This window comes from Equus przewalskii, chromosome 18 (genome assembly GCF_037783145.1).
Source record: "Equus przewalskii isolate Varuska chromosome 18, EquPr2, whole genome shotgun sequence".
Taxonomy (NCBI): Eukaryota; Metazoa; Chordata; class Mammalia; order Perissodactyla; family Equidae; genus Equus; species Equus przewalskii.
Genome location: NC_091848.1, coordinates 9,788,651 through 9,800,692, shown reverse-complemented (window position 1 = coordinate 9,800,692; position 12,042 = coordinate 9,788,651). Strand labels below are relative to the sequence as shown.

The 12,042-nt window shown below is 36.6% G+C and overlaps 1 protein-coding gene across 14 annotated transcripts in view; it reads left to right on the top strand.

The window, feature by feature from the left end:
* Nucleotides 1–12,042, top strand: part of ZBBX (zinc finger B-box domain containing) — a 140,108-nt gene that overhangs the window by 37,321 nt on the left and 90,745 nt on the right. For 10 of the 14 annotated variants that reach the window (XM_070582180.1, XM_008516231.2, XM_070582185.1 and 7 more), the window contains 3 exons: nt 3,108–3,221; nt 5,599–5,689; nt 11,978–12,026. In XM_070582180.1, the coding sequence (XP_070438281.1) occupies nt 3,108–3,221; nt 5,599–5,689; nt 11,978–12,026 (254 nt within the window). Of the gene's footprint in view, nt 1–3,107; nt 3,222–5,598; nt 5,690–9,578; nt 9,979–11,218; nt 11,299–11,977; nt 12,027–12,042 lie in introns of those variants that run through there. The other 4 variants (XM_070582189.1, XM_070582186.1, XM_070582187.1 and 1 more) reach the window with 3 other exon arrangements.

The window sequence follows — 12,042 nt, the reverse complement described above, 5'->3', positions numbered from 1 at the left end:
ACAAGTATTTTTATAATACTTATTCAAAATTAGAAAAGAATCACCCTGAAGAAACTGAAATTTAGGGAGTGTTTTAGGATAAGAGAACTTTAAACAGGAAATAGAAAGCACTAACTACCTTAGCACTTTGCATAATTAAAGGACATTAAGTTGAATTTACCTTTCTTAGGAAGGGTCCCTTCTGTCCTAGATTGCCTGGTAGATGCAGTCAGCCAGAGCCAAGCACTTCTGGGCATCGTGGGAATTTCGTCACATGGCAGGGGTACTGAAGCTTCAATATACTGTTTCCCTTTGAGATCATCTAGAGTCACTGGAAATTCCCAAGGCCTTCCTCTCGGATATCTCTAAGAGCCAGCCAGCCTGGGATGGGGACAGACTGTCGATTTTTAATTTTAGTTTCTGAATTCCCTGATCCAGATCAATAATCCTGTGGTTATTCAATGACTTCAGAGCTTTCTTAATTCTCTCTTCACTTTTGAGATACTGTGTGTAAAAGCATTGTGTTAAACTGGAAAATGTTGTACAAATATATGGCATTATCATTGTTAGGTTTACCATTTTTGGTGGAGAGGGCAGCTATCCAGTTCCTAGTATTACCAATTTTCCCTTTTTTATGCCCAAAGAGAAGAGGACATGCATTATATGATTTGGTTGATGTTTCCAGTCTCTGTGCATATACCTATAAACATTAGCGTTCATCCAACAAACATTTATTAAGTCCACATATTCTACACACTGTGCTGGGAAATTGTGGGTTACAGAAGTGGGAAGTCACCATCGTTGCCGTCAGGTAGCTTGTAGAGGGTGTGAATAAGAAACATTACATTTACAATATGGTATGAAACACGGTGTGATGTGAAAGCACCGCGGCTATAAGAACATGGCCCAAACTGCTGGGGCAGGGGTGAGGAGGTCTCCAAGCCTTGCCTGAAAGATGTAGTTAGCTGGGTAGTTACCGGGTGAAGCTTGTGCAAAGGCATAGGGGCCACACAGTTTGGGGACTTTCAGACATATCCAGTTGGCCAAGATTTATACAGCAAAGTTGGAGAGAAGGGCAGGGTTGCATAGATAGTAAATTAACTTGTATGTCACACTAGAAAGTTTGGAATTTATCTTGGAGATGAGGGGGTATCACCATTCCCTGACCTCTATGTCTCCCTGATCCACCCATGATCCACAACCCATAAAAACTAGAATGGGAACACCCCTTTACAGTAATTATCCTGGAATTCCCTTTCTTACCCTTTCCTTGATCTAACCTATTTTCATTTGACATTGTCTTAACAATTGTCTGACGTTTTGGTGTTCTCCAGCTCCTCTCTACTCTTTCCCAGCCCCCAACCCATTTCAATAGGTCGTTCCTAACCCTTGGATTTGTTGTGCTGATAGGGCCTCTACAAGATCAGCCTTAGTTTTCCTCAGGGCCTTGCTGGTCTGTCCGGCTCTCTGTCCAAGGCTGTCTCCAGGAAAATCCTTTGTCCTCTTCCGGACCCAAAGCATCCCACCATAACTTGACCACTTGGTCATGCATCTTCTTGGACTTCTCCACTGAGAGCACCATCAGACTGTGTTTCAATTACCTTTGTGCTTGTCTGTGTTCCTCTCTTTACTGGAAGTTCCACTGGGTCTCATATCCTATCACCTACTACAGTGCTTTTGTGTAGCATGGGTTGAATTACTTCTTGTGGAGCAGATATAATGAGAATAATTCCTCTGCCTCAGTATCTTTGCCAGCTTCTCTGAACCTTCTGGACAGACTTTGCCTCCTATCACTTTCTATGCATCACCCTGGATTATGTCCACTTAGGGACATATCTTTGGCCCACTTGCTCTCTGGTGTCTCCTCATCACCTCTATAAATGAGTTTTCCCTTTTCTGATTTTCACTTTTCTTCTTTTGGTCCCTTGCCGTGGCATTCATGGTGCCACACTACTTGATTATTGTAAAACACTAATGTGAAAGTGAAGGGAGACATTTAAACTCATGATAGATAATAAAAGCCAGAGAACTAGGTTGGCTTAGACCTGTGAAAGAGAGAGTCATTGACTAATGCTGACAAGACAGCAGACTTATAAAGAGAAGAAAATGGCTTGTGTCAAATGCTTGATGAGCTTCAGATATTATTATCAAAATCTCTTGCACAAGAATCTATTAGGGGGTTCTGCTCTGTCCTCAGAAAGTTCTCTTATTGCTTTCCTTCAGAGGAAACAATAGGTGGTGCTTGGCTCAGGTCCCATTTAATTCGTTTGATGGCCCTATACCAAAACTTTAATAGATGCATTGTTCCTAATAGGCCCCAAAAAGGCTCTTAATTCTTTTTTTTATTATACATACATTACATAAATGTAGACATTTATTGAAGCTTTTCAAGCTGGTTAGTTCAGCAGAATACGTATTCTGCCTATACATAAAAAATTGTTATTTTAAATACTATGCTTCAAACTACTTGAATTCTTTAGAGGAAAGACAGTACGAAAATTATAAAATAATTTTTCTTTTGTTTTCTATTTGTGTCACAGATATTTGTGCATATATAAAAACATAGCTCATATAGAAAGTGAACTGTGATTTGAAACCTCTAGCAAGGTAATAGGAAATCCAAGTGTCTGAGATTTGAAGAGATACCTTACTTAAGGAGAATATTAATAAAAGGCAAATCTAACTTTAAAAACCATATTTCAAACAAGTACAAAGGAAGTAGTTAAAATACTTCATCACTTATTTATTATTCATAATTGTTTTTATTTATTTATTTGTTTGTTTGTTTTTGAGGAAGATTAGCCCTGAACTCACATCTGCCACCAAGCCTCCTCTTTGCTGAGGAAGACCGGCCCTGAGCTAACATCCATGCCCATCTTCCTCTACTTTATATATGGTACACCTACCACAGCATGGCCTGACAAGCCATGCTTAGGTCTGCGCCCGGGCACCGAACTGGTGAACCCTGGGCTGCCGAAGCAGAACATGAGAACTTAACCACTGCACCACCAGCCTGACCCCTATTCATAATTTTAATTAAGGTTGAAAAACGATGTAAAATTATTTTGTCTTGTTTTTTGTTTGTTTGTTTACTCCAAATGAACCTTCTGTATTTAAATCTTATTCAGAGATGCTCAAGAACTGAGGATGGAGAAAGTACGGTTAGAGTTGGAGAACCAAGAGATGGAAAAGAAACTACAGGAGTTCCAATCAACAAGGAGCAAAGAAAAGGAAGAAAGAGAGTGGGTGACATTTTTAGAGACTTTTAGAGAAATAAACTGAATTACATAAAAAACTATTTCAAATATTCTTTTCATTTCAGTAAAGATCTGTCCTGAAAGAATAATTTTTGGCTTTTCTGGATGAACAGGCAATATTAAATTTTCCCTACTTTTTCTACTCATGTCCCTTATATAATGCATGTTGCTTTTAAAAATTACCATTACTTTGGTTTCCTCTAAACCTTATTTAGCCTCACGCTTTCTTATTTCTCTTCTTATATTACTCCTCTGAACCATTTATAATCTGGAATGCTTAGGGCAGCAATGCAGAATTTGCATGTTGCTCTCGTAAAACTGCCATCAACAGGAGATTGCCAGTTTATGGTTAGGGTCATTTTTATTTATTAGAAGATGTTTGGTGGCAGGAGTTTACATGTCCATACGTAAGAATCATTTGAACCCTCAAGTATGTTTGAAATATTTTTAGCAAATGAACTTTAGCTGAAATTTTATTAACAAGAACTCTCTAATGTTATGCTTGCATATCTGTGCTAATTTTGGTGAGAATTTTGCTTTTTTATAAAAATAATAAATATGATAAAAGTCAAATAGACCTGATAATTATAAAATGGAAATTAGTTCTTCTTAGCTCTAGGCTGACTCCCAGCCCATTTTCCAGCACCACTTTTAACAATTAAAATTTTTTTCCCTACAAATGTCTTATCTTTCTACACTCCTCTGTATGTATATATATATGTGTATGAATATGTGTGTATCTGATGTGCCTTTTACGTTTTTACAAATGAGGTCATCTGTAAAAATAAGTGAATTGATTCTCTCTCTCCTTTTCTTAATCTGTCTTAGTGCTCTTGCCACATCAGCACACATTGATCTCATTCTTTTAATGTCTACATAGTATTTCTTTGTGTGGATGTAATAGCATTCTTTACAGAGCTTTATTAACTTTTCAGTATTTTGTGATTATACGTGGTGTATGAATTTGCTTCTACATGTATTTTTGCTTACATATGCAAGAGTGTCTATGGGATAAATTCTTACTTGTGTAATTTCAGGTCAAAGTATTTGCGCAGTTTACATTTTGGGAGACATTGGAGAAATTGTCTTCCAAATAGGCTTCAAAAGTGTATAACTTTCTGCTACAGAGAATGAGATTGCATCTTTCATGTGCTTTTACTGGTAGTAAATATTACCAGACTCTTTGTATATTAAATTTGCTTTTTTATTTGGTGCTCAAAGTGATGACCATCAAATTTCTCTGAAGCACCTTCTGAGCCATTAAAGAAAATTCAAGTGTTTATTATAGTTTCAGTAGTATTTATCTTTAGAGTCTAACTCTTTGAAAACTATGCATGACACATACACACACCCTCTCTAATAACCAGAGCATTGGTTTAATCATTGCATCTCAATGTTGTAAGTCATCCCAGGTGACAAAGTTTGTTGTGTGTCTTGCTGCTCTTCTCTTAATGATACAACTGCCAGTTTTTTTTTATTTTTAACCTCCACTGCTTTGGACTTAGTTTGTATTTTTTGGTAGATGATGAATACATCTGGGAATCAGAGTTTTTGAAATCAGCTCCCAAGAGTGAGTTTTCCTCAACTGATGAATTTATAGATGTTTTTAAAAAACGTTCTAAAGCTTGACTGAGTTTTCAGAATAGTTAAATGCTTTTCTAAGGTCATATAGATAGTAAATGTCATAGCCAGAATGAGAACCTGCCACTCACTGGTCAGAAGATGGAAGTCCAGTGTTCTAATCTTGGCTTTATTATTTATTCTCTGTGTGACCTTGGGCAAGTTTTTGTCACATTATTTTTTAAATGGGAATTGGAGTCGCTGCCCTGTTGACTTCAAAAAATTTTGTGAGGCTCTACTAAAAATGCTTTGAAAACTGTAAAACTAAACAGTCTACCTTCTTTGAAATCTCTCTTACCTTTCAATGTGGGAACTAATTTGAAGTCTTGATAATGAATTCGTCACTTAATAGATATGCTGAGCATTTTTGCATATTGGTTTGCTTCCTTATCCTCTTTACATTTGTGGATCCTAAAACTGCATGACAATTTGTAAAGTTTTCTGTAAATCAGCAAAGCTATCTTTGGTCATCGTAAATGTCTAAAGAATGGAATGCTCCCTCTGTTTGAACATTTCATTGTTATTCGTTCCTCCTCGAAAGTTCCAAATATGGTAGAGCTATATTTTAGGATTACTGAGGATATTGTGGCATTATTGATATTTCATTTTCATTTTGTGGTGGTCTGTTACATGTTAACAACTGAATTTCCATTTTCTGAAATAGGGAAAACATATTTGTTTTCATTAAAAGGAGAAATATGTTTAGTAATCACATTTTGTCTTCTGTTTATATATATTGAAGGTCAAGTGGATATCACTGGAAATCTGGACAAGTGAGCAAATTGGGTAATCAATCACACATGATGTCGCAAATTAAAGGAAATATTATTAAGGTAAGAAAATACCATTTGATTCTCAGGCAATTTGCTAAGTAAGAAGATACAAATTATTTTTTCAGATCTTGCATTTCCTTTCATACTTAAGAAACTGCTGTTCTTGTTTTAACAGCTTCGTGTATTATCAGATCTTGATTAATTTTTATGAGTTAATATGCAGCTTTCACTATTTAGATATGTTTTTGTTTTTCATCTGCAAGTTGATTTTTAAAAATTCACCTTGAGTTGAATTTTCTAAACCGAATTTTTCCGTTCAGTTCAGTTCTGGTTGAAAGTATGTGAAACAGAACAATGTAGACCTGTATTGAGGTGAAAGCCAAGTTATTTGATATAACAAAGGACAGACTATTTTCTGTTTTTTCTATTATATCATATTTGTTTAATGTTTTTATGTTCTGCTTGAATAATAATTGTTATTCATAAATTGTTGATTCCATATGTGAAGATACCCAAGGAAAACATGGTTTCAGATTTCTGAGCTACGGAATTGCTTTGTCTTTATTGTGTATTGTAAAATATAACATTACGTTATATTTAAGATTAAAACCAGATGAGTGGCTTTATGTAAAGAAAATGGTTTTGCTTCTGGACTCTTTAGTACAAGATCCATGACTTTGTAAGTTTTAACTTATATAGCTTTTTCTTTTTTATATACCTATCATTAAACTTTCATTGGGCCAGTTGGCACCTACAAACATCTTACTTGGCACTTTTAACCTTTTTGGCTCCAAGAAAGCATTTTATTCTTTAGTGTCATTCTGTTAGTGAGATATGTTTCCTTAATTTTTGGATTAAAAATTTTATAATCCACTTTCCATTTTTCATTCTGAGATAGTGTTACGTGTTTCAGATGTTATCGTAAATATAATGTATTAGCAATGCAGACTCTTTGTGATTATTGACTTATTTATTCAATAGCATTTATTAAGTGCCTGTGTCTTATTACAGTGAGTTATCCTTGTTCTCAAGGAGAGACTCATCTAATGCGAAAGACAATGCACATATGAAAATATTTATGGGAAAAATCAGTGTGGAATTTTTGCCATAGCCATTTAGTGTATGAGCCATCTGTACTTGGGAAATAATAGTTTAGTTCTACAAATATTTGAGAGTCTGTTAAATGTATTTGTAGGGAAAAAGTGATGAGTGAATCAGAATTCCAGCCCCCACAAACCTCATAATTGAGGAGGGGGGTGAAGGCATGGGGCTGGGGAGCTGTAGCAGGTGGGTGTAGAAAGTGAGATTGGGCAGGAGCAGAGAGGGCCTTGAATACTAGACTTGGAGACTTGGCTTTTTCCCTGGGGGAAGGGAATCCCTGATAGCTTTTGAGCAGGAGGGAGGCAAGATTAAGGTAATGATTTATGATGGCTGATCTTGTTCAAATTCTCAGTGCATTTGGAGTTTATAAGCAGCGTGTAGAGCACATGCTATCCAAACTCTTTTGATCACGCATCACATCAATTAAGAATATATTTTAGGCATGGACTATCTATTCATGAACTTTTTGTTTTATTCATAAATAGAATTTATTTATATACATACTAGTTTATTAATATGTGCATTGTGAAACAAAATATGGAAATTAGTCAAGGATGATATAAACATAAATAGATGCTTCTTTTCTACTCTTTGGTCTTTTCCTGAGCTCCCTCAGGCATGCATGCTTCTTTGGAGGCTACTGGCATAGAGGCAGAGAGACTATTTAGAAGACTGTTGAAAGAATCCAGAAGTCAGATGAGAAGAGTCTGAATTAGAACATAGCAGAAAAAGTATAAAGGAAAATACGGAACCAAAAAACAGTGAGAAAAGAGAAGAGGAAGTCAAATATATAACTGATATTCCAGACTAGATTGCCTAGGAGATAGAATAAAGAAGGGAGTTGGGAAAAAATTCTAGGGTATAGATTTAGAGCTAGCTAGCTTCCTTTCTTTCTTTCTCCCTTTCTTACTCTCTCCCTCCTTCCCTCTCTCTCTCTCTCTTTCTTTTCCCTGCTTTATTTAGGTATAAATGATAAACAACATTGTAACGTATTTAAAGAGTCCAACATGATGACTTGATAAATGTATACATTGTGAAAAGACTCCCCCCATCGAGTTAACACAGTCATCACCTCACATATTTACCCTTTTTATTGACTTTTTTTTTAGTGAGAACATTTAAGTTCTAGTCTCTTAGCAAATTTCAAAGATTTAGAGGTCGTTTTGAATTTTCATGTGTTAATTGAAGCTGAGAGAGTAGATGTGCTCCGTAAGAATTTATAAAAAGGAGGAGAAAGATGTCAAGGATAAAGCTCATGGAGGGCAGGTGTGGAGGATAAGGAACAAAGAGGCAAAGAAAACTTTAATATTACTCACGGTCTGTTTGATGCCAGCCAACAGTTCAGCTGCTTTTCCTGTTTTATCTCATTAAGTGCTCATATCACTCTTAAGAGCCAGTTGTTATTTTTCCAGTTCCACGGATGAAGTAATTTAACGTCAATGTAGTTTAATAACTTGCTCAAGGTCAAGTGTCGGGGCCAAGATTTGGAATGCAGGCATTCAGGCTGTTTCTAAGGTGATTTGCCAGCTCACCAGCAAAGGGGGGCTGAGAAGGGAAAGGATGGTAGAAGTAGAATCAAAGAAATATAGTTTCATAGACGACGAAAGTAAAGGAGAGTGGTTTTAGAAAATACAGAGAAGTCGACATTGTCTGACACATTGGGTAGTGAAAAAGTGAAAGTACAGTTTTAGACCAGTGTTCCTCAACAGGGGGCAATTTTGCCTCCAGGAGACATGTGGTAACGTCTGCAGACATTTTTAGTTCTCTTTACTAAGAGAGGTTTTTGATAATGATATGTAGTGGCTATGGGCCAGGGGTGTTGTTAGACATCCTACAATGCATTGGACAGCCCCCACAACAGAGAATTATTTGGCCTAAAATGTCAGTGGTACCAAGATCAAGAAACTCTGTGTTAGACCATATAGATTAAAATCCTGACTTATTTCATTAGCTCTGTGATTTTAGGCAAGTCACTTAAACTTTATGAGCTTTTGTTACCATATTTGTACACATGCTAACAATTCTTGCTAACTACTTCAGTTTTAAGCATTGTGTGAGATAATATGTGTGAAACCAATTGTAACATTAACTGAAAATCACATTAAAATGTTTATTTATGGAGAATGAGAATTTTTATAAACACTGAATTTGAGTTGATGATTGGGTCATTGTTAGATGTAAAAATATATTTCAAGTGGTTGAGAAAGAAAGGTAGTGGCAATGAGTAGACTAATGTTGCAGTGAACATGAGAGCAGTGTGACCTCTCAAGGGTTTAACAGGATCCAGGACAGACTTTATTATGTTGTTTTTTAGAATCAGGAAGAAGATGTGGGCCAGTTTGCAGCTGAGTGGTGGATTCACTAGTGGAGGAAAGATTGAAGATGCAAATGAGAGAGGTGCCAGTTGCTAGGGGTGTAGCCTTGAAGAGATGGCTCATTAAGGAGACCTTAACCAAGGGGAGGATGGCACCTTTTCTCTGAGACAAGAAAGATGGCAGAGAAAACAGGTGGCAGTAAAGGTAAATTTTTCGAGGTTGCATTTGACAGGTCATGAGGCAGCAAGCTGTGGAAAAATCTTAGCCTCAACATTCTTGGTAAATTTGAAAGCAAGATCATCTGCTCAGATTAAGGAAGGGAAGTGGGGTTGAATTTGAGTTTTTGGAATGGAGAAGGTTTGGAGTAGCCGCTGTGGGAATCATGATTAAGGTTTAGCAGCAAATGAATAAATGGATGGCTGAAGAGCCCTAAGAGCCCACTGGGGTTATTCAGCCTGGATTTGTAGGGGCTCCAGTCAGTATTATTTCATCACAATGGGAGGCAGATGTCGGAGGTCTGAGAGGAAGGAGGTACGTGACCATGGTAAGCACTGAGAAACTCTGAGTTTGGGATTTTGAAGGTGTGGCCATTCAGAGTGCTGCTTAGGTTCAAGATTTGGTCATAATGGTCAGGTGGCTGAAGAGGCTCTTAGATGTTCACAGTAATCAGCATGTTGGAGGGTTTTCAGCATCAGCATGTCAGGTGAACAGGGTCATTGAAATCCCCACGGTCATCACCCGGAATTGTGATGGAGAGAAATACTGAGCAGATTGGCGAAGGTCAGGTGGAAGAGGATCCTGGATATTGATAAAGGCAATAAGTGGATGGTGAGGACCTTCAGCAGAGACAACTTTGCTGAAGGATGAGAGTGAAGCAATATTCTGGAAGCAGTATTGAGGAGCAAACAGGGAGAAAAATTTCCTTCTCTCCTGGTGAGTGAAAGGGAGTAGAAATGGAGCTAGTTTCTCTGGAGAGTTCTGTAGAGAAGGTTTTGTCTTAGGAGAGGTGGGTCCAGTTAATGTGAACGTTTGGAAGAGAGAGTTTTAGGAAAGGTTTAAGGCATAAGACAATTAAATGACTATTTAATAAGGGTTCCGTGGATGACAGGGAGCCTGGATGGAAGGAAAAGTAGAAGAGAATGGCAAAGGTTTAAGTAGCTAATCGAATTAAGAATGAGAATATATGAAAATGTGTCTTCTGGGAGGAATGTGGGCCTAGCATGGCAGATTAGGGCATTGGTGGGAGTTTGGAGGTGTTTGTGAATGCCAGAGAGGCTGATAATGACGGCATAGTCTGACCCCAATGGTCCAGATGTGTCTGCATGGTAGAGCCACTAAGCTGCCCTGGATCCTGGCACCTCTTCAATGTCTATTGGTGGAGGCGTAAGTGGGTTAATAAGGCATAAGCTTCAGTATATTGAATTCCTGATGTTTTGGATATACATACATATGCATATACATACAGTCATATATATGTATATATGTGTGTGTGTGTATATGGATATGTGTGTGTGTGTATCCCTGGTCCGCTTCTACTCTACTCTCAACTCTTCCCCAAACAGATAAAAATCAGACTTAGGAGGAAATTCTGTTTGCCTAAAAATATCAGCTGGCAGCTTGTTCATTGAAATATTTTTATGCAGTTTGAATCACCTGAAGTAAATATGGCTATATTTATAGGCAGAAAGATATTATTCACAATAATAAAAACAAATTATAAAATTTCCCTAATAATGGGTTTAGTTTGCTTTGGCACATCCATTCTGCCCAGGTAACCTACAACCGCATTGATCATATTGCAATTCAGATGTATCATTAAGGTAATAATATTGGATAATTTGGTTATGAAAAATGAGATTAAATTTTCTGTAACTTGTATAACATTGCCAGTTTAAAAATAAAAGTGTGATTCACATAAAAATTGATTATCTCAATCTTATTTTCTTTTCTGCTGTGTTTGGTACATAGCATCTGAGCAGCTGCTTAAAAAATGTGAACAACAAATGTCCTTTTGAAGCAAAACCACCAGATTCACTGAGAATAATTAGGCCTGAATTTTCAGAGATGACTGCAGTTGGTACAGCCACAGACATAGAGGCAACCATTGTTCTCATATTCTCATGTACAAATTGGGCAATTGAGCATGCAAATTGCAAATTGAAAACTAGACATCAATTGACAGTGTCTGTGTAAATGGGCACCATCCTCCGTGCTCGTTTCTGTACTTTGTTGATTTTATTAAGACCACGGCAAGTATGTTGGCAAGCCATTGGCATCTGTTTTATTTCTTAAAATCTTAAGATCCAAGGATTTTAAGTGATTATTTATTTGAAATATCTAGCAGTGAATCTTACTTACTCAATTTTTTTGGCTACAATTGGGGAAAGTCAGGGATCACAAATAATATATTTGAAGGTTAAGTCTATGATGCTTAAACATGTAGTTCTGTAAATTGGGCAAATAAGATAATAATATCGGCTTCCACAGTTATGTAAGCAGGGTAGCTCAGTAAGGATCCAGTTTAGATTCAGTCTGCAGAAATATTAGATTGTGCGTGTTTCAGCAAGATCAGAGATAGAAAAGGCTTGCTGAGCCCTTATAATATTTGAATACTAGTGCTTTCCCCAAATCATGTCATGATGGTATATAAAGAGTTTTTGTTTAAAAAATAACTTATGACATACTTTAAAAATGGGCTTATATATATTTCCACAATTTATTTTCTTTTTATGAATTTTCTCTTAATTTAATTAAAAGGTCTATACATGTTTTCATGATAATCTCCTATTAATTTTATATTATTCTTTAAAAAAATGTTTTGTTCAAGATGCACCGAAACGTTATGGCTTTCTAATATTTTTGTTAGTAACTTCAAATTTCTTTGAATAAGAGAATGCATACCTGACAAATAATATCTATTTCATTAATACAGTTTTCTGCTGGAAAAGTGAAATTAAAATTACTGAAGGAGCAGCTTCAAGGTAAACAGTTTACTAC